General features: G+C 53.0%; 2 protein-coding genes across 9 annotated transcripts in view; one reads left to right on the top strand and one right to left on the bottom strand.

Moving 5' to 3' along the window:
* The window catches only part of Plin4 (perilipin 4), a 10,267-nt gene extending 7,697 nt beyond the window's left edge, over positions 1–2,570 (top strand). For 2 of the 5 annotated variants that reach the window (XM_057771369.1, XM_057771367.1), the window contains 2 exons: positions 508–594; positions 673–2,570. In XM_057771369.1, coding sequence (XP_057627352.1) covers positions 508–594; positions 673–996 — 411 coding nt within the window. In that variant the 3' untranslated portion in view covers positions 997–2,570. Of the gene's footprint in view, positions 1–507 lie in introns of all 5 variants that reach the window. The other 3 variants (XM_057771366.1, XM_057771365.1, XM_057771368.1) reach the window with 2 other exon arrangements.
* On the bottom strand, positions 2,426–20,781 carry Hdgfl2 (HDGF like 2). 4 transcript variants are annotated; one of them, XM_057771374.1, is made up of 16 exons: positions 20,593–20,781; positions 18,386–18,462; positions 18,166–18,304; positions 8,704–8,904; positions 6,620–6,733; positions 6,475–6,545; positions 5,742–5,935; positions 5,595–5,670; positions 5,232–5,523; positions 4,827–4,930; positions 4,248–4,321; positions 4,054–4,124; positions 3,699–3,800; positions 3,377–3,587; positions 2,998–3,124; positions 2,426–2,673 (listed from the first exon to the last, which is right to left on the bottom strand). In XM_057771374.1, exons 1-16 carry the CDS (start codon positions 20,662–20,664, stop codon positions 2,571–2,573), a joined length of 2,028 nt encoding a protein of 675 aa, XP_057627357.1. In that variant the 5' UTR covers positions 20,665–20,781; the 3' UTR covers positions 2,426–2,570. The 4 variants fall into 4 exon arrangements, with proteins under 4 accessions (XP_057627357.1, XP_057627356.1, XP_057627354.1 ...); XM_057771373.1 differs by having other exon boundaries at positions 2,426–2,676; positions 20,593–20,780; XM_057771371.1 differs by having other exon boundaries at positions 2,427–2,673; positions 5,742–5,907; positions 6,474–6,545; positions 20,593–20,780.

Here is a 20,781-nt window from a genome sequence, read left to right as displayed (position 1 = left end):
AGCTGCGGCATGTACTAGCCTTATCTAGTGAGCTGGGTGTGTGGCTGTGAACCCAAGACAGAGAGAGGGTAGTGAGGGTGACAGGGCCCTAGCAAGGGTTCTTCACCCCTAGTCCTGTCTCCAGGCTGGGCATTATGGACACCCAGGCCTGGTATTCTGGGGGCTGGGTGGTATTCCTGTCATCTGCCCACCCCTCCCTGATCATGAAGCCCCTCTCCTAAGTGAACACTAGAAACATGGGAGGGACAGATCAGGCGTGGTGAGGTATACACGGGAGGTAGATCCCGGGGGACAGAAGGGAACCTGTGTGGACGTGCAAAGGGGAACAGTGGGGTAGGAGATGAGTGGACACAGAGGAACTAGCATCTGGCCTTCCAGATGCCCTCAGGTGGAATTTGTGTTTTGGCTGCACCATGTATGAAGAGGTTTAGACTCAAGATCTAGGGACAGCACTGAGTGTTCCTACCTCCACTAGAGCCACCACCTCTCCTGTGGCTCTCTTTCCAGACAGACATGACCATGGAGGCTTCAGGTGGGCAGCTGTGCAGGAACCAGAGCTTGGGCTCCACGGCGGAGGCTGCTGGTACCCATGAGGTGTGTGTGGCATGGGCCCCTCCCCAGCACCTAGCACATGTCCCATCCCAAGGTACTTACCTTGTTCTTCCTCTGCAGGTGTGTGCTTCCAGGGCTCAGGACAGGCTGTGTACGCTAGCCTGCCAGCTCCATGCAGCTTACAGCGGCCTGGCAGCCAGTTTGCAGGGCCTGCCAGAGGTGCAGCAGCAGGCAGGGCTGGCACGGCACAGCCTCTGCAAACTGTATGGTCTTGTGTCCTCTGAGAGAAGCGGCGAGCTGCAGGCAGAGCACCTGGCCCAGAGCAGTGCTGGTGTGGTACAGGCATGGCAGGGTCTGGAGGTGCTGCTGGACAGGCTGCAGCAGAGCCCCCCACTCAGCTGGCTGGTAGGACCATTTGCTTTGATGCCTGGTGACCAGCTATAGATACCTGAGGGCTTCACAACCCCAAAGTTCTGGACTAAGGGAGAGCAGAGGGTCCTCGGAAAGTCAATTTGAAACCAGTCATGGCTCTTGCTATTTCCAGTAACTGATAGCCCCTCTTCCAAACTAGCCACCAAGTCTGTTCAGAGAGCAGCACACTGGTCCCGATGACAGAGCAAAGCGGAAGCAGAGTCAAATCTAGGAGGTCCTCCAGCTATCCTCACTGACAAGCCTTCCAGCCTCTGGGCTCTGACCCTACCTTCAGGGGCCCACAGCTCTCTTCTATGGGTGGTGTCACTCAACCCCACCTTGAGCAGTGTATCCAGAGGTCTTAGCTAACGTATTAGGCAACTTGTTCCCCAGCACTAGAATGTACTAGAATGCACAGCCACCCTAAGGCAAGCTCCCACAGCCCCTTCTGATACATAGTGGGGTATAAAGCCACTCAAAACCACACTTATATCCCAGCATGCTGTGGGCCTGAGTCTGACCAGCTCTATTGGGAAAGGAGGGTCACACATGTATCACTGCACAGAGACAGGGACCACTTGACAGGGCCGTCACTGCTGAAACTGTGGTCTGCATGAGGATATGCCTGCCTAGGGTTGAAGTACTGACTAGAGACACGGGCAGGTGATGGCCCTTCTCCCTCGTCCTATGCATCCAAGACAAAAGCACAGAAGATGATGGGGTACAAGGCAATCCCCTATGGACTGGCCATCCAAGGCCACAGTCCAGCTCTACCTGAACCCCAGCAGTGCTAGCAACTCCCAATCTTCCAGTTCCTTTTTTTGTGCACTCTTAGAAAGTAACAATGTCCTTGAGTTCTAAGGTTGGGCTAGCTGTGGCCTAGGAGAGGACATGGCGGAGAGGCCATGACAGAGAGGACAGGAGCCTTCTTGAGCCTTTCCCTTTCTCTCTCAGCATCAGGATACAACACTAGACTGGGCCCAGGGCCTGCAGCTATGCCTCTAGATGAGCCTCACTACATCATGCTCCATGGTGGCCATGGAGGCAGGTGGAATACACCGAAAGGCATGTACCCTACCTGAGTCCACAGAACACAAGCAGAGCAGAAAAACCACATAGCGAGAGCAGGCTGGGATGGTGTGGACTCCAACACTCCAGCCCAAATGCTGAGCTGCCCCAGAGGCATTATGCTGGGGTCCCTGCATAGCTGGGGAATGGAATGGTGGTTGAGTCTCCTGTTGGCCCGTCCTTAATGTCTGTTACTCTCATGATGGTGGAACAGGCTACTCAATGTAAGAAGAGCTCTGCTGCCCTGTAAGTGTTAACCCTGCCCTGTACCAGGCCTGGCTCTCCATGCTGCTCACAGTGGCTGGTGCCTCAGCCCTGTGTCAGGCACAGTGCTCTGGCCTTAGCCCAGCTACATTTCATATCAGGACACCAAGCCAATAAAAACTGTTTCTTTTTCATTACAAAACCCTTTATAACCATTTCATGTCAATCGAAATCACAGAACTAGGCAGAAAGGCCCAGGCGACAAATACAAACAGCGCAGCACTTCCCTGGGAGGCTGGGGACGGACATGACACCATGGCCACAGCAGCTGGAGCTCAGCTGTCATCATCATCATCGGCAGACTCGGAGGCCAGCTGCACCCTCTCATGCTCCTGATGCTCAGTCCCAGGCCTGACGGGGTCAGAGCTCTCCCGTGGGCTGCTGGGGGCACAGTAAAGGTTGATCAGGATGCAGTTACCTGGTGTTACCACAGAGCCATTGGATAAGTGGGCAGCCAAAGAAGGGTAATGCCCTTGCTGTTGGCACAAGTGCCTGGTGTGGTCAACTGTAGCTCAGTCCAGTGGCTGGTGCTCATGGTGGCTACCTGCGCCACCCCTGGACAGTCATCAGGAAGCCCTTCCCACAGCAAAAGTAGCTGGAAGCCTGGGTGGCGTGGTGTGGGCCACAATCAGTGTGCTGGCTAGCCTAGCACATGGCAGGGGCGGGGAGAGGGAGTGTGCCTGATGCCCCAGGGACACTCACTCATGCAGCTCTTCTGAGGAGCCGCCCCGAGGGCCATCCTCTGAGTCCTGCCCGTCTTCCTGTGCTCTGTCTTCTGTGCTTTCCCCTTTCTGGGATGCGGCCTCCCCGTTCACAGGCGCTGAGAGATCTAGGGTAACAGGGTTGTCATGAGCACACTGCTTGCTCTCACCAGGACCCTCCTTGCCCAGTTGTAGTCAGGCTGACAAGCAGGGCAGGTACATGTAGGTGTGTGGCCTAAAGAGCACTGCCAACATCCAACTGCTGGCACCCAGTGGAGCTGGCAAACCTTATGCCAACTATCTCAGAATATGGTTGGGTCTAGTAAGCTTACTGGGGCAGTTCCTGCCTATCCCTCTGGCCGGGTGCAGGCAGCCCTCACCGGCATTGGGCTCATCCTCCACCAGCTCTCTGGGAGCCTGCTCCCCAGGCTGCTCCTCCACCTTCTCGCCGTCAGCCCGTTCCTTCTCGGCTCCAGCCTTGTTCACCTTCTGGAGAGCCTCAACCTTTGGCCCCAGGACCCGAGACTTGAGCCGGGTGTAGACCTCTGCTGCCTTCGCCATCACATCCTTGTTGGCTTTGTACCGGCGAATCTGGCCACCAGGAGGTCAATCTTAGCTGGGCTGCTGGCTGTGCCCCTAAGTCCTCCCACTGGACACCAATATCACCTTCCAGGTACTCTGTCCTGGTGCCCCATGCCATACCTTCTTCAGTGTGGCTACCACATCTGTGTTCTTCTGAAGGATCTGAGAGGTCACCTGCAGGGTCCCCAGCTCTTCCAGTGCACTCAGACACCTCCTCACATCCTGCAGGGCAGGAAGATTGGGGAGGCATCTCTGGCTGTCTCCTAGGGTGCTGCCTGCTGTCCCCAGAGGAGATTGCAGGGTATGGGAGTGGGGGTGGGGTCTCCTGGGCCACTATGAACCACTCCCCCATCTGGGGGACCCTGCCTCAGTTTCCCAAGACTTTCAAGAAGCCTGAAAGGAGGTGGCTAAGGAAAGCACCCATCTCAGGACAGCGTGGGGTTGTGACTCTGTGGCTGCGCAGCAGGCATCTTACTGGGTTGTCGACCTTCAGTGCAAATTTGATCTCGCTGTGAAGCTTCTGCAGTCTCTCCTCTACGGAAGGTTCTGGGCAGGAGAGATGCTGGCTTGCACAGGGTGCTCTGGCCCTGGCTACAAGGTGGCCCAGAACCTCCCACCACCACAGGCCCACACTACAGCCATGGAATCCTGTACCACACTAGTGCTCACCTTTCTTCTTCTCCCCCTTCCTGTCCAGTGAGAGGCCCTCTGACCGCTTCCGCGTCCGCTCCACCTTCACAGGCCTATGGAGAGGCTCCCATCAGATAGGTCACCTCAGGAGGCCCAAGGTAAAGACAGACAGCGAGGCCAGGGGCCTGGGACCCTTCTCTGCTTCTGTGAACCAGGCTAACCATGAGAAGCCCAGTGAGCATATCACATCTTGTGCTGTGTGGCCACCAAGCCGCACTGCTGATCCCCATGGGCAGCTCTGATCAGCAATAGTTGGGATACTTAGAAAGCACAGAGGAGCTGCACCTCTCAGAGTTAAAGCCACTGTGCTGGGCATGGTGTCCCCTGGGTGCTGTGGACACTGGTTGGATGGCTCTTTAGGTCCTGGGCCCTGCAGGGTGCTGGGCAGTGCTGCTGGCCTCTACCCTTTATAGGTCCTTGTCAGACAGTCACACATGGCCCCAGGGGAGACGTGTACCCAAGAGCTGGGACCCTCGGATGAACGCGGCTTCAAGGTTGAACTCAACAGCCAGGCTGAGGGGAAAGGGACTAAGTCCAGGGCTCAGGACAGGTGCTAACCTGGCTCGTGGCTTCTCATCTGGCCGCCCTCTCTTCTCCTTCTGCCCAGACTTCCTTGCAGATTCTGAGCTTGGCAGTTGGGACTTCTTGGCCAACTTCTTCCCCTACAGCAGCCAGAGGACAGGGTTGCTGCTTCAAAAGCAGCCTGTCCCACTCCCACCCAGCACATGTGGGCTATGGCTTCCCGGGTCTTATATAGATGTATGGAATCCAATGTTCCATTTGACAGGCAAGCCTTATAATCGAATGGCTATCTCTATCTTCCATGGCTAGGGCCCTGGGCTCTGTGTTACTGACATATCTCCAAGACCCAGGATGAGCCCCAATACACAATAGGTGCTCAATAAAGGAGTGGAGTTCAGGGCCAGTGCCTGGGGCCTCACGTCAATAGGGGGCACCACATACCTCTTTCCCCATCTCCCCCTCGGGTTCTGAGTCAGAGGAGGATGGTGTGGCCCGACCCCGGGCCTTGCGGCTGCGTTTCTTCATAGGCTCCTCATCCTCCAGCTCTTCCCCACTGCTGCCCCCACGCTCTGCCCGCTCCTTGCGACGCTCCTTTTCCTCCCTTTCCTGTTCGCGAAGTCGCCGGAGTTCCTCCTCCTGCTCCCGTCGCCTCCTCGCCTCCAGCTCACGCCTCCGTTCCTCATCTCGCCGCTTCCACTCGCTGATGCGGTCCACCTCACCACTATCACTGTCACTAGGATGGAAAGTCCATCAGCAGGGACCCCAGCATACCCTGTAGCCCCCACATCACCAGCAGATACCCACCTGTCACTGCTGGACGTGGAAGGCGGCCGTTCTGGCTTTGGTCTCCGCCCTCGAGGCTTGGGGGGTGGCTTCTCGGCTGTGAAAAATGAGGGGTGACCTTCTCTCCATGGCCTCACAGGGCTGCATCGAGGCTGGCTCAGGCCTTACCTGGCTTTCTGCTTCGAGAGGGTTTTTTGACAGATACATCTGAGTCGGAGGAGGAAGATGAAGAGGACGAGGAGGAGGATGGGGATGGCCGTGCTGCAGCCACAGGCTCCTCCTTGGTCCCATCTGAGTCGGCTTTGGAGTCTGAATCCGAGGCTGAAGGCACCTTCTGGGGACAGGCAGAGCCAGAGGGGAATCGCATAGGGTGAGAGTAAGGGGGCAGAGGCAGCTCCAGTCCTCAAGGGACACAGTTTCTGTGCCTCACCCACAGAAGGAACATGGGTCCTGGACACCCTGGATAGCTCCTGGGAACAGGATCAGGGCCAAGCCCAGGGGCTTTCAACTGCAGGTGTGCACTGAAAACCTGCATAGGCCAGCCCTGCCTCCTACTGCCCAGCTGTCCTTCCACAGCATGCATGCCACAGTACAACATGCAACGTCCACATCACACACATGGCCACAGACACATGAACACACCTGTACATGCACGAGCAACCTTGTGAGCCCAAGTCCTCACACCCCCACATGCACGTAGCACACGTGAACTTTGATGCCACAACATTCTGGCATACAGGACCTGATTTTTCAATCCTGGTAGTAGGATCCCCTGAGAGGGGCAGCAATGACCTGCAAGCCCCAGGGGTATCACTGCATACCTGGGTCCCAGGTGCCACTGCCATAGATGGCCCCTCAGGCTGCTAGTGACTTCTCAGGACCTAGGCACAGCACCCTTACCTTCTTCTTGCGTCCTCCTGGAGGACCCCGCCGTGGTGCCCGGGCCACTGTCTTCTTCTCTGGGGTAAAGTCCTGGGTAAAGAGACAGAAACGTCAGGGGTACTGGTTGGCATGCCAGGCTGTCCTAGGGGCTATTGTCCACTCACCTGGTCGCTGGTCTTCTCTGACTCAGATGGGCTCTCAGAATCCTCTTCCGATGGGGACACACTGGCCTGATCCAGGTCACTGGAGGCTTTCCGAGCTCGTTTAGAGACTGACATCTGGAAGGCAGGGCCAGGCTGGGTCAGCAGCTGGACAGTCCTGGTTCCAGATGGGACCCTCCTATGTGCCTTGGTGCTCCTGAATTCTGGGATGGTGATGCGAGCCACATACAGAGACACACTTATTGCAGTATTGCCGGTCTCACTCCTAGGAGCTTCTTATCCCTTCAGTTATCAGAACCAGAGAGAGAAGTGTGTGTGTGTGGTGTGTGGTGTGTGTGTGTGTGTGTGTGTAACGGTGGGTTCCAGGGGCTTGACGAGGACAGTTTCTGATGAGGTTGGATAGACACAAGTTCTGTATTAAAAGGAGAATCAAGCCGGGCGATGGTGGCGCACACCTTTAATCCCAGCACTCGGGAGGCAGAGGCAGGTGGATCTCTGTGAGTTCGAGACCAGCATGGTCTACAGAGCTAGTTCCAGGATAGGCTCTAAAGCCACAGAGAAACCCTGTCTCGAAAAAAATCCAAAAAAAAAAAAAAAAAAAAAAAACCCAAAAGGAGAACCACACACACACACACACACACACACACACACTCACACATGGTAGTGGAGAGGTAGATCCTCGGTAGGAACTGTGAGGGAGGCAGTGCAGCTCACTGTGGCCAAGAGAAGTACGCCAACACACACAAACAGTATGTAAAGAACAGGGGTGGCAGTTCAGCAGCGACAACACCTACTGTGTAAGCCCAAGGACCTGAGTCCATCCCTTGCACTCACACAGAAATGTCCCATCTCTGGCTGGAGCAAGAGCTCCATGGTTAGAGCACCAGCTGCTTTCACAGAGGCCCCAAGCTTGGTCACCAGCACCCACATGGAGGCTCACAACCATCTGTAATCCAGTCTTAGGGGATTAGACACCGCTAGACTCCATAGGCACCTGCATGCATGTGCACCCTCCCCCAAGGCACAAATCACAGACATGATGAAAAATAGACTTTAAAAAGAGGTTGTGGCTTGAGCGATGGCTCAGCACTTAAGATCACTAGTTGCTCTCCAGAGGATCCAGGCTTGGTTCTCAGCATGCACAAGGCTGCTCACAGCTATCAGTAACCACAAAGCTAGGAGTGGTAATGCCCACCTCTAATTCAGCACTCAGGGCAGGCAGGGGAATCTCTGAGTTAAAGGTCATCCTGTTCTACATAGTGAGTTTCAGGGAAGCCAGAGCTACATAGTGAGACCCTGTCTCGAAGAAACAAAACATTTACAACTCTGTCCCAGGAGATCCAACAGTATCTCTAGTTTTAGGCATCAAACACAAATGAGGTATGCAGACAGACGTGCAGGTAAAAGATCCATATGCAGAAAATAAGAAAAACAGCCGGGCGGTGGTGGCGCACGCCTTTAATCCCAGCACTTGGGAGGCAGAGGCAGGTGGATCTCTGTGAGTTCGAGACCAGCCTGGTCTACAGAGCTAGTTCCAGGACAGGCTCCAAAACCACAGAGAAACCCTGTCTCGAAAAACCAAAAAAAAAAAAAAAAAAAAAAAAGAGAGAAAAACAAAAAAGCAAACCCACATCTGTAATCCAGACCTGGGGAGGCAGAGACAAGGTCCCCAGGCTCACTGGCTGCCTAGTGGAAATGATGAGCTCCCAAGTGCAGGGAGAGACTGTTTCAAAATACAAGACTGAGAGAAACTGAGGAAGGTACCTGATGCCAACCTCTGGCCTCTCTCTACACACAGGGACAGAAATGTGTACATATCACACACAGAGAGATCCAGAACATTACTGAGAGTCATATCCTGCCTCCCTAGGGATTAATTTCAAGGTATCTGAAATCTGAATTTCATCTCAGTTCTTGTCAAAAATGAGTACTGAGGCAGAAGGATTACAAGTTTCAGGCCCAACTGGGCTATTATACAGGGAGACCTTACCACAAAACAAAACAAAAACAATGGCTATGGTGAGGGGCAGGAGAAGATGAAGGGTCACAAGAGGTCAGGCCCCAAGTGACCGCCCGTCTCACACTACCTTCATGACTGGTGTCTTCCGCTTCAGGCCACTGTGGTCACTGCTCTTATCAGAGTCAGAGTCGCTCTCCATCCTGTCACTGGTGGCTGTGGTGGTCACAGCTGTCACGGTCATGACTCCTCGGGCCTCTTCATCCTTGTCCCCGTCGCTGCCACCACCCAGATCAGCTTCGGGGGCCTCACTGTCAGAGGAGCTCACGGGCTGTGATTGGGGTGACACACATGCATCAAGGGGCCAGGTAGACTTCCTAGCCCCCTGGTAACTAGGTAGACAGCATCTAATGTAGGGAATCCAGGTTCAGGGTATGGCCACCTCACTCATGAGTTGGGGAACTGAGGCAGGAGAGTCAAGATGGAGACATCTATGGTGGACATGACAGTCAGGTGGTAGGATGCAGTGTAAGTGCTTTAGTTCTGTGCCTCAGTTTCCATCTGAGAAAGGGAGATCACAGCTTTGACTCCATAAGGCTGTTGAAGGTAACACAGAGCCATCACATGAAGTCAGGGTAGTGTGTAAACCACAGCAAGAGATCATACAAATTGTAGGGTTTTTTGTGTGTATGTGTGCCGCTGGGGACACAACACAGGTCTTCATGCATGCTAGGCACTATCCTGTTGTTGTGTCCCCAGCGGCACACATACACACAAAAAACCCTACAATTTGCACTCTTTTTACTTTCCATGTTAGACAGGGACTATGAAGCCCAGGCTGTGTCCTGGGACATACTCTTCATCCTGGGCTGGCCCTGACATTACGCTGGATGACAGACCTGCCCAAACAGGCTTGGTTTGGCTCTCTTTCAAGCTACCCTAGTACTGTGAGAAGAAAGCCAGCCTCGGGGGCACTACTGAACTCGTCACCTCACAATGCCTGCTCAGGCAGCAGCCACAGGCCAACTACACCACAGGCTCTGTATAGAACAATGATTGCAGCTTGGTCTCCTGTCCCACCAAGGAGCTGAGGACCTAGGGACAAGCGGACCACACAAGGCTCCTAAACAGTGACTAGGAAGACAGAAACATTGTGTAGCTGTGAGTACCAAGAAGTGAAGGATTTGCACTGGGCACTCAGGAAGGGCCATCAAGAGATAGAGCAGGATGGGCAAGATGCAGTTCACAGGGGCATGATGGAGTGAGGATCCTCTCAGCAAAAGGAAGAGGCTGGGATGTCAGGGTACAGACAGAAGGCACCGATGGCAATGAGATTGAGGATGAGGCTGTGGTCAGCTCGTGCATGGATTTACTGAGGCTCTGAAACCATTGGTCAGGTGGCACAAGAAGTCTCAGGGTACAGGGAGAATGTGTGAGCCCCAGTTGTGTTCAGCCCACACTCATTCATCCAATATACACTTGGGGCACCTACTATGTGCCAGAAGTCAGACTTGGTCTGGACCTCAGGGAGTTCAATCTAAGAGGAGACAACAGGTAAAAGCAGTAACAGTACTGGACCTCCCCCGGCACAGCCACTTGAGCCCGTCACTGTCATTTTATATAACTGCTGCCTAAGGGTAGAGGTGGGGGCAGTTGTTCATTTTTCTAGAACCATGTCTAGAAACTCAAACTTGCATCAAGTAAGGAATGAGAAAGATGTGGTACAGCCAGAGATAGCAAGCCACTGGAGTACATCACAGGCCTAAAATCCCAATTACATTGTAGTTCCAGGTCAGCCTGGGCTACTTAGGATGACGGTGTTGCAGTGTGGGTCTCTGTCTACAGTGGGTGAATCTGGGTGGAAAAACAAAGTGCCAAGGGCAGGGCAAGTGCCACACTGCTGCAGAGCGGAGGGTGCTGCAGTCACATTGTGGTGAAAGCCTGTTAAAGAGGAACTGAACTGAAGAGGATACAGTTTACCTGATGCTTTAGGGGTAGCTAAATGGTGTGCCCTTGCTACCCTCGGGTGAGATTGCAGACCTGGACCTCATGGACAACCCTGACCATCCTTTTTTTTTTTTTTTTTTTTTTTGAGACAGGGTCTCACTATGTAGCCCTGGTGTCTTGGAATTCACTATCTATACCAGGCTGACCTTGAACTCAGAGAGATCCACCTGCCTTTGCTTCCAGAGTGCTTATACATCCAAGAATCTAGGGGTTAGGGTTAGGGTTAGGGAGAAACTCGGCTGGTAAAGGCACTTGCTGTGACCTGAGCTTGGGCCTCAGGGTGCATATGGTGGAAGGAGAGAACCTATTCCAAAAGTTGTCTGTCACCTGACCTTCATAAGTGTTGTAGCACTGCAGTGGGCCTGAAGAACAGGGATGGCAGATGGAGTCTTGCAGAGGCTGAGAGAAAAAGCTATAGAGAAGATTCCAGGAGCCATGATGGGCACACACAGATGAGAGCAGAAATGAGCTACAGCTGGAGACAGGTGACCAGAATGGGAGATAAAGTAGTTCAGGTCTCCCAGGTGCTTTAGCATGAGCCCAGATGTGGAAACTCACACCATAGCATGGAAACACAGGTCAGATTCATCACTTAGTACGTGCGAGGAAAGAAAGGAGGATCAACAGCCTAAAGTCACCTTCAGCCACAAAGGGAGTTAAAGCAAAGGAAGGAGGGAGATGGCAGTGAGGGTGGGGGATTGCAATGGCTCTCCAGCCGTCTTCCCCAGCTGAGAGCAGAGGTTGAGTCCTCAGCACAGACCTAGCCCAGGCTAATGACCCCACCAAAGGAAAGCCAGGCGCTGGCCTGACCGAGCTGTTCCATGCAAAGAGCATTTACCTTCCCAGGGCCAAAGAGCTTCACATGTAGCCAAAGTGCTGCGACACAGCCCTGCCTGAACCATTTTGAACTGTGTGATGCTCAAGTAGGGTGAACCCTAACCCAAACACCTGGAGAGGGAAAATGAGGGCCTGTGTGGACTGCGAGACACACCTTCCCCATGGAGGGCACGGGACTCTATCTTCTCCCTTCCTCTCATTCCCAAGAAATGACAATGCTGAGTGACTCTCATGGAAGGATAGGGCAGTATCATACCATGGAGAGTCTCTGCGGTTCATGGATGACGAGTGTAGGGTGTCCTGATCTTGCAGGACAAGGGCACAGAGAGGCTGTGCATCAGTTACAACTCAAGGTGAGTACGAGACCTGCAGCCCAGGCCCACTGTCGCCTTGAAACCTGGGCAATGGATAGATGCCATGGTGGGGGAGAAAAGCATTGCTGTACAAGCGTGAGGACTGGAGTTCAAACCCCCAGAGCACACATGAAAGCTGGATGTGGTGTGCAGCTGCAATCAAGGCCTTCCTACTGTGATGAAGACAGGAGAATCCCTGGGAGCTGGCAGGCAGCCTGGTCACTGCAGAGGAGCCCCTACCTCATGTAGGGCAGAGAGGACTGACACAGAGGCTGTCTTCTAACCTCACACTTGCACAACGGCTACAGGTGTCACAAGACCCTATCTCCAAAACATTGCACCTCAAAGCTGAGCATCACGGTACATAACTGTCTTCCTGGTACTCAAGAGACTGGCAGCAGAATCATGAGTTCCAGGCCAGCTTGGGCTCCATAAAACCTTGTTTCAAAATTTCAAAAATAAAAATAGACAGTGTTCAGTGTTTGCCTGGATGAATTAAGAAGTGACCACAGCAGGGCAGTCCAGCCCAGCTGTGTGCCCTGGAGGATGGTGTGATAGCTAGTTTGTTTTGCTTTGGTATTTTGAGACAGGATTTCTCTGCATAACAAATCTAGCTGCTCTGGAACTCACTCTATAGACCAGGCTGCCCTCAAAGTCACAGAGATCCACCTGCCTCCAGGTTCCTGCTCTGTTTGGGTTCCTGTCTTGACTTCTTTCAAGAGGAGAAGTGATGTAAGTGTAAGCCAAATAAACCCTCTGTCTCTAAGCTGTTTTTGGTCATGGTGTCTCATCACAGCAAAAGAAACCCTAAGACAGTAGCTATGCCCAGTGTTCACTGAGTGCTGCCCTCACTGTCCCTAACCTTGGGGGCCAGGTAGGACAGAGAGGCAAACAGCATGTAGGTGTGGTACAGAGACCCAGGGCTTGAGTGCCTCTGGAGTCGGGCTCTATACCAACTGCTCCCTTTTCAGCAGCCTGTGGGCACAGGTGCCAGCTGACAGGGAAGGAACATGCCTAGCATCAGGAGTCCGCACTGTGCACCCAGCCCACTGTGTTGCTAACTAGCTTGAGAGCCCTGAACAGAAACCAGGTCTGGGGCTTCTATTCCTCATCCCATCATCGAGAGAGGCGGAGCAGAGGTCCTGATTGAATTCAGCCTGGGTTACATGGTAAAAAAACCATAAATATTACAGGGCTGGTGACAGGGCTCAGTGTGTAAAGCTGCCTGCCACCAAGTCTAATGCCCTGAAGTTGATCGTCAGGACCCACATGGTAGAAAGAGAGAACCAACTACTACAAGCTGTCCTTTGACCTCAACGCGTGTGCGTGTTTACATAAATCATAGCCAAAACATAACAAACAAGAACGATGAAAAATGGTTGTGCCTAGAATGGGCCAAGCTTGTCTGTTGCTACGTAGGAGCTGGCTACTTTGCTTTCTGAGGCAAGGCTGTGTGCGCTGGGCTGGAACTTACTGAGGTGGTGAGGTCAGCTGGTGGGAGCTCAAAGGCCCCCACCGCTTGTCTCCCCAGTGTGGAGACCAAACATGCCCTACACCTGCCTGGGATTCAGGTCCTCTTGATTCATGACAACTACTTTACCAAATGAGCTGTCTCTCCAACTCAGTGGGACCCCTTTAAGGTAACTGGCTCACAGCCACGAATGACAATGAGTCCCATACCCGTAATCTTGTACTTGCAAGGCTGATGTAGGACAGGCACAAACTCAAGCTCAAGCCAGGCCAGGGTGCTGCTGGGCCTGGCTTTCTGATATACAAAGTCTACTCTACCAGAGAGTCAGTCTGCCCCACCTGAAAAACTGTATCAGGGCCAGTCAAAGGGCTCAGTGGATAAAGGCGCTTGCTGTCACGCCTGGCAACCCGAGTTTGATCACCAGAACCCTTACGCGGAAGGAGAACATAAACTATCACAAGTTGTTTCTGACCTTCAAAAGTGCCACAAGGCATACATGCGCATAACTAAAAACTAAAAGGAAGTCAAGCAGTGGTGGTGCAGGCCTTTAACCCCAGCACTCAGAGGTAGGCTGATCTCTGTGAGTTCAAGGCCAGCTTAGTCTACAAGAGCTAGTTCCAGGACAGGCACCAAAGCTACAGAGAAACCTTGTCTCAGAAAAAACCAAAACCAACCAACCAACAACAACAACAACAACAAAAAACTAAAAGGAAAAAAATGCGCTGTGGTTGAATAGTTTTGTTTAAGTCTGAGTGGCCTCAGAACCCAGCTGGACCCCTTTTGGTGCCCAAGCAAACTGTCTGGGTATCAAGCATAAAATAAAGGTCTACCCACTTGAGGACCACAGCAGGGCTGAAAGGCATTGTGGTCCTAAGTGTGCTGCTACCATCTGGCATCCTGGCCAGAAGAGGGGAGAGACCAAGATTAATGTTGAGGGTAAGATGGTGACACACGCCTGTCATTTCAGCCCTTAGGAGGTGGAGATGGGAGGATCAGGAGTTCAAGGCCATCCTCTTTAGTGAGTTTGAAGTAAGGCTGGGCTACATGGTAAGATCTTATCTCAACAACACCCCTCCCCCCGAAAAAAAAACACAACAAAAAACCCAAGATGGTTTGAAACAGAGGGCTCCATGGATAAAAGGTTTTCCTTTAGTAACCATGAGGACCTGTGTCCACATAAGAAGCCACAGCTGTGAGGGTCTGTGGCTGAGACAGGTGTCTCCCAGCTCACCAAGCAGCCAATCCAGTCGAGACTGTAAGCCTCCAGTGCAGAAAGCCTCTGTCTCAGAGCAATATAGCAGAGAGTCACATAGAATGATTCCCCATGTTCTTGCCCTGGCCTCCATACGTGCATATATCACACACAAACAACTACCCCAAAAGTTGGAGGCTGGTCTGTCAGCATGGACCAACTGCCAGGATCCCAGCTGAGCTTGCAAAGCTTGGAACCAACACTTAAGAAAGCTGGGGCTGGAGAGATGGCTCAGAGGTTAAGAGCACTGGCTGTTCTTCCAAAGGTCCTGAGTTCAATTTCCAGCAACCACATGGTGACTCACAACCATCTATAAGAAGATCTGGTGCCATCTTCTAGCATGCAGGCATACATGGAGGCAGAATGTTGTATACATAATGAATAAATCTTTAAAAAAGAAAGAAAGAAAGCTGGGGCTTAAGAAATGGTTATGAGCCGGGCGGTGGTGGCGACCAGCCTGGTCTACAAGAGCTAGTTCCAGGACAGGCTCCAAAAACCACAGAGAAACCCTGTCTTGAACCCCCCCCCCCCCAAAAAAAAAAAGAAATGGTTATGAGCACTGGCTCTTGCAGAAGGCCTGGGTTCAGTCCCCAGCATCTGACCCAGTACTGTTGCCAGGGGATGAGCCACTTCCATTCCGTGCTTTTGCTGGATCTGGACGGGCACTTGAGACCTCAACATACAGAACAATGCTAATGAGTTCGTAGACCTGTACATTCCATGGAAACGCTCCTCAAGCAAACACATCATCGGTGCCAAGGACCACATGTGTATCCAGATGAATGTAGTCGAGACTTGACAAGGTCAGTGGAAGCTTTAACAGCCAGTTTAAAACCTATGCTATTTAAAACCTATGCTATCTGCGGGGCTAATCACAGGACGGCTGAGTCAGGTCTGTCTACTCTCTGACTGACTAAAGCTGGTGGAATGTTCTCAAAGAACTTTGACCAGAAGAAACTGGGGAATATGTGTCAAAGAAAAGTGAGGGAAAAAGAAAAAAAAAAAAAAAGAAGAAAGAAAAAAAAGAAACCTCTAGCACCCATAAGCTGTCTGTTCACTCCAGTGCCAGGGATCTGGCAGCTTTTTTTTGGCCTCAGGGACCAGGCACACACAGTGCACTTGTATACTTGTAGGCAAACACCCATACACATAAAATAAAAATAAAGACATCTTAAGAAGAGAAAAGAAAGCTTTGTATGATTTTCTGTGAAGTAGGAAGGCGCTGCGGCAGGGCTATCTGGGAAAGAAAACAACACAAAGTAACCGGAGGTGAGGAGGCAGAACAGCTCCTCAGAGAACAGTGTTCTTTTTGAATGTCAAGTTTGAATTCCTGTCTGACTAATTTAGGGAAAAGAGACAGCTCAGTTTCCCATAAAATCATGCCGGGTGATGGTGGCATACACCTTTAATTCCAGCACTTGGGAGGCAGAGACAGGCAGATCTCTGTGAGTTTGAGGCCAGCCTGGTCTACAGAGCTAGTTCCAGGGCAGTTAGGGCTACACAGAGAAAGTCTGTCTCAAAAACAAAACAAAACAAAAACAACAAAATCACGCTTCTGTTTGAAGGCTTGTATACACAATGTCATGCCGAAAGTATCTCAACAAAGTCTGGAAGGGCCACTCTAAGAGTGGCTCAAGAACTCTTCCTTTCTTTTTGTTTAATTCAAGGTATCACTGTGTATAGCCTAGGCTGACCCTGTACTCACCCTGTAACTCAAACGAACCTTAAGCTTGTGATTCTTCTGCCTCAGCATCTCTGAATGCTGGGATGACAGGCCTATAGGCACCTACATTCCACACTCATGTCCTCCTTGAGAGCACACCTGGGACACGGAACCACAGGGCAGCCAGGGGTTCTCAAAGTTCCAGCTACTCTGCTTCGGGGGCATGTGAAAAATTGGATGGTCCTAGCACTTCATGTTCAAGTTGCGTTTCCTCGAGGACTGGCATCTGTCTGCATGGTGCCTGCAAGTCGTGGGTGTCCAATAAATATTAAATACGGTGATGATTCACCGGCAGGCAACGGGCTCAGTATGTGTAACTAGAGCACGCTCAAACCAGCGCCAGGAGAGATCATGACAGGATCGACTTCAAGATCCCCTGCCTTGAGTACGGAGGGACACACAAAGAGCGACTCCACTCTCCATACACAAGAGAAGTAAAATGTCCCCAGCCCCTTGAAAAAGGTGGTCAAGGCAGAAGTTCTTAGGAGACACCTGCAGTGGGAATCCCACAATTTTGACTACGCGCTCCTTGAAGCCAGGACTCGGTCCAACTTAGTGCGTGATCCTGGTCTTGGCAGGTATCAACACAACCATGTCCAGTACTCCTTGGGGAGAATCCCTCCAGCATGAGCCAGTTAGAGAAGGAGGGGCACCCGAGCACCTCAAGATCTCAAGGTCCAACCACAACAGACTCTATGGGTTTCTACCAAAAAATGGAAGGCCGGGATTGACCCTCATCAAGTCCTGCTTTGCACGCTATCAGCAAACCCAGGTGGTCCTTCTTCACCAACAGGGAGTTTTGGCTTGATCACTCCCTTTGGCCACCTCCCAAGTAGACAACCAGCCTCCTCAAGCTGACGCTACCCAGCTACTTCTCATGGAAACCTCCAGAGCAGGGGCTGAGGCGATAGCTCAGTCAGCAAAGCACCTACTGTACAAGCAAAAGCATTGGAATTCAGGTTCTCGGTATCCCCAGAGATGTTAGGCAGCCCAATCGTATGCCCAGGTGCATAGGACACAATCAGGGGATCCCTGGAACTTATTCAGCCAACTGAGTGAGCTAGGTACTCATGAGAAGCTGTGGCTCAGTATGTAAGGTGGAGAGTGATCAGGAAGACACTGATGTCAACCTCTGGCCTCAGATATGCACACACGTGCATAGAAACAACATCAGCAACCCAAAGCAGCAGTAACAGACAGCAGTGTGATGGACCCCAGGCAGCACAACACCCTCTCCCCTCATCTCACTCTAGAATGCCCACATGGGCCGCCCCCCCCCCAGTCTTCCACAGCGGCTTTCTATTGGTTTTAACTTCTAAGTTTCAATTTTAGAGAAATTGTATTTGTTTAGGAGGCCAGAGGGTAACAAGCAGGAACCAGCCCCCTTCCCCGCTATGTGGGGATGGAACTCAGTCATCAGGTTGGCGATGAGCAGCTGCTGAATCCTGCTCTCCAGACAGACTGCCCGGAGATGCTGTCTCTGTGACTCTTGGCGCTACCTCTCCTCCCTGACCAGGAGCTCTCACATTCACAAACTACGGCTTACCCTACTCAATCCACAAAGGGAGTCGGGGACAGAGGAGAGTGCTAGCCAAAGGAAGCAGTTCACGTCAGAGAAGTGTCTATCAGACCTGTTAACACTCTGCTCTGAATTCCAGGCTCATCCCAAGATGGTGGTCTCCACCAAGCATGAGTCTGTACCCAGGGAACACTGGGTAATATTTAGACACACCTGTGGTAATGACCTGGGAGCTCCTGAAGTAGAGTAAGCAGAGACCCAGGATGCTGATCCACACCCTGGAGAGCCCAGCACACCCACCCCAAAGAAAGACCCAATCCACAGCACCCACAGTGCTGCAGGGTATGAGAAAGCAGCCTGGAAGCTTCTGAGGAAGCCCACCTCCAGGAGCCCTCAAATACTCCACTGCCCACTGGCGCTAGGCACTCACCGGTGGTGCGCTGTAGCTGGCGTGGGGATTGTTCTGGATCTCCCAGAGTCCCTCATTAAAACCTTTCCTCTTGTTGGGCTTCCCGTACTTGTCCTTGCACTTGTCATAGGGGAATAGGTCCTTGGGTCCCAGGAAGGCCCTGGAGGAAGGAACCACAGGCCAGTTCCAGGTGAGCCAGGGCACCCTGGGAAAGAAGCCAGTCTGTGCAATAGACACTTACGTTTCGTGTGTTCCAAAGAAAAAGATGGGGTACTTGTTGGGTGGGGGCTTCACAGCACCGTCAGCAATATCATCGATCTGTAGTGAGAGGCGGATGGTTAGGAGGCTTCAAGTGAGGGCTGGTTACTTTGGGGAAAAGCACATTCTGGAGATATATAGCACCTTCCAAACACAAATCTGGAGGGCCCAACTCAAGTCCACTAAGCCTGCTCCTTAGTCCCTTAATTTGGCTTTTTTTTTTTTTTTTTTTTTTTGGACACAGTCTCACTACGTAGCCCTTGCTGTCCTGGTACTATGGAGACCAAGCTTGCCTCGGATTTGTCTCTGCCTCCCAAGCAGAGGGCACTGGGATTAAAGGTGCATACCCACTGCTAGCCTCTCTTTCTACACCTAGATGAAAGCTGAGATCCCATACAGGTACTTAACCTGAGCCAGGCCCAGTATGGCCACTTGGAACCCCCACGGGGTGCGACTAGGCTCAGCTTCTCCCACACCCCCACGACCGACACTCCTGCACAAAGGTCAGGTTTGCTCTCGCCCCAGAGGTGGAGCTGGCAGCTCCAGGGACGCTGAAGATGGGGGGTGGGCTGCAGCAGCCAGATCCAGAGCATCCCGGAAGTCCCACCCTCTTCATGCAAGCCATGGGCTCCGGCAGCTGCCAGTCACTTTCCCACAGGAGGCTAGCAGCCCCTTCCCTTCCAATCAGGTGCTTGGAAATGTTCTCTCTGTGCGGAAAAAGGCTGGGAAGGGGGAGGGCACAAGAGCTTCGCAAAGAGCTAAGCTAGAGAGGGCAGTGGCCACTGCAAAGTTTTGACCCCTCCCCCAGTCTCCCCACACAGTGGGATTCCCAGGGCTGGGTGATGCTTTACCCACCCACCCATCTAACACCTGGGGCACTGCTGGGTCTCCCTCCCTGGCCAGCACCCTGTATCATCCCTCACTTCTCTTTGGTCCTACTAGTTCATTTTCTGGTCCCTGGTGGCTGGATGCAAGACGCCATATGCACAAGCATCCAGGCTGGCTAGGGTGCCCATCCCACTGGTCCCACAGCTCAGAAAGTCAACAACAGCCCTCTGATTAGGGGGCCACCTCCTGAGCTGGTTCCCGTTCAGCTTGATCTTGGGGCATCCCCATGGCAACTCCGATGTCCAGCCTTGAAGTCGCCCCCCCCCCCATGCAGACACAACTAACACAGGCTTCTGAACTAAAAACTGAAGGCAACAAAACTCTGTCTTTACGCAACTGGACTTGTGCATCAGGGCCTGGAACACCAGCCGACATTTACACAACTCAAAATTCTTTCAGTCCTGCCACATGGACGCCAACTGCAGCCTTGGAGTGGTCCCTGCCCTAAGTTCTGGGGGCAACAGAAGCCGCTGTGTATGTGCCCTCCCTTGCCAGGGACAGAATTCTATCACCCGTGAACCCCAAACAACCTACACGCCAGGGCCCCAGCTTCCTCTAATAGGAAACCCTAAAGTCCCTGTCCCCAGCCTGAAGCTGTCTGTTCCCAGGTGAGCCACTCCACTAAATCCCTTGAAGGGCCTGGCTCCAGGTCCCCAGAGAAGATTTCTAACCTCTGCCCCCATTCCCCTCACCATGACCTAAATGGAGATGAGGTCCCCTCCTCTGGGGCTGCACCTTGCTCCCCAACCACCACACGAAGCCTCTTCAACTCCTGGGAGACAGGCTCTTCCCATCATTTGACCCTTCCACTCCAATCCCATGCATCCCTTGGACTTCACTACACCTTCAGGCCCCACGAAGCCCGACTACACCCCGCAGGCTCCACGATCTTGGGATCCCTAAAAGCACTTTTAGACCCTTGTATATTGATCTCTCAGGTCTTGGACCCCAGACTAGGGAAACAGGTTTCTGAGGTCAAAGATAGCGGCCACAGCCGAAACATTGCCTGCGGGACCGTGCGTCTCTGAGGCTCAGGACCTAACCATGCAGGTCACTCAGACCAAACACTGCCATACCCCAGCCCTGAGGGACCGCCCCGAAGACCCTCCAGAAAGCAGGCGCTGTGGTTCCTGAGCAAGTCGGTCCTCAGCTCCCATAGAACCACAGTGCATCCGCCTCAACCCGCAGTCCCAACCCCTCCTCAGCCTCCCCTCCGCCTCCATTCCAGCCTCCCCGCGCGCGCCCGCCGCCCCTCTTCTCGGGGCGGCCAACTCCGTCGGGCCCGTCCACGCGCGGCCTCACCCGGGCCGGCCAGTGCGGGTAGCCCTTCATCTTGGCGAACACCAAGTCCCCGGGCTTGAAGGCGTGCGGCATGCTGACTGCGGAGGCCCAGGCCGCGGGAAGCAGCAACGGCGGCTGGAAGACGAGGCCGGAGGCGGGAGTCGGACGCCTGAGGGGCGGAGGCGTCCGCACGGGTCGCCGGCCGGCGCC

The sequence above is a fragment of the Chionomys nivalis genome, chromosome 6 (assembly GCF_950005125.1).
Source record: "Chionomys nivalis chromosome 6, mChiNiv1.1, whole genome shotgun sequence".
Taxonomy (NCBI): Eukaryota; Metazoa; Chordata; class Mammalia; order Rodentia; family Cricetidae; genus Chionomys; species Chionomys nivalis.
Note: the sequence above shows the minus strand (reverse complement) of the source record. Positions and strands in the feature narration are given on the sequence as shown.

What these genes read in the sequence shown, in the direction of transcription:
- Hdgfl2 (XM_057771373.1), bottom strand. Translation starts at nt 20,664, where the DNA reads ATGCCGCACGCCTTCAAGCCCGGGGACTTGGTGTTCGCCAAGATGAAG. An exon ending in CCAGGAGGACGCAAGAAGAA is followed by an intron (nt 5,936 to 6,474) that starts GGTAAGGGTGCT and finishes TCACCCTATGCG; the next exon opens with ATTCCCCTCTGGCTCTGCCT. An exon ending in TCCTCAGAAGAGCTGCATGA is followed by an intron (nt 2,677 to 2,997) that starts GTGAGTGTCCCT and finishes CTGTGCCCCCAG; the next exon opens with CAGCCCACGGGAGAGCTCTG.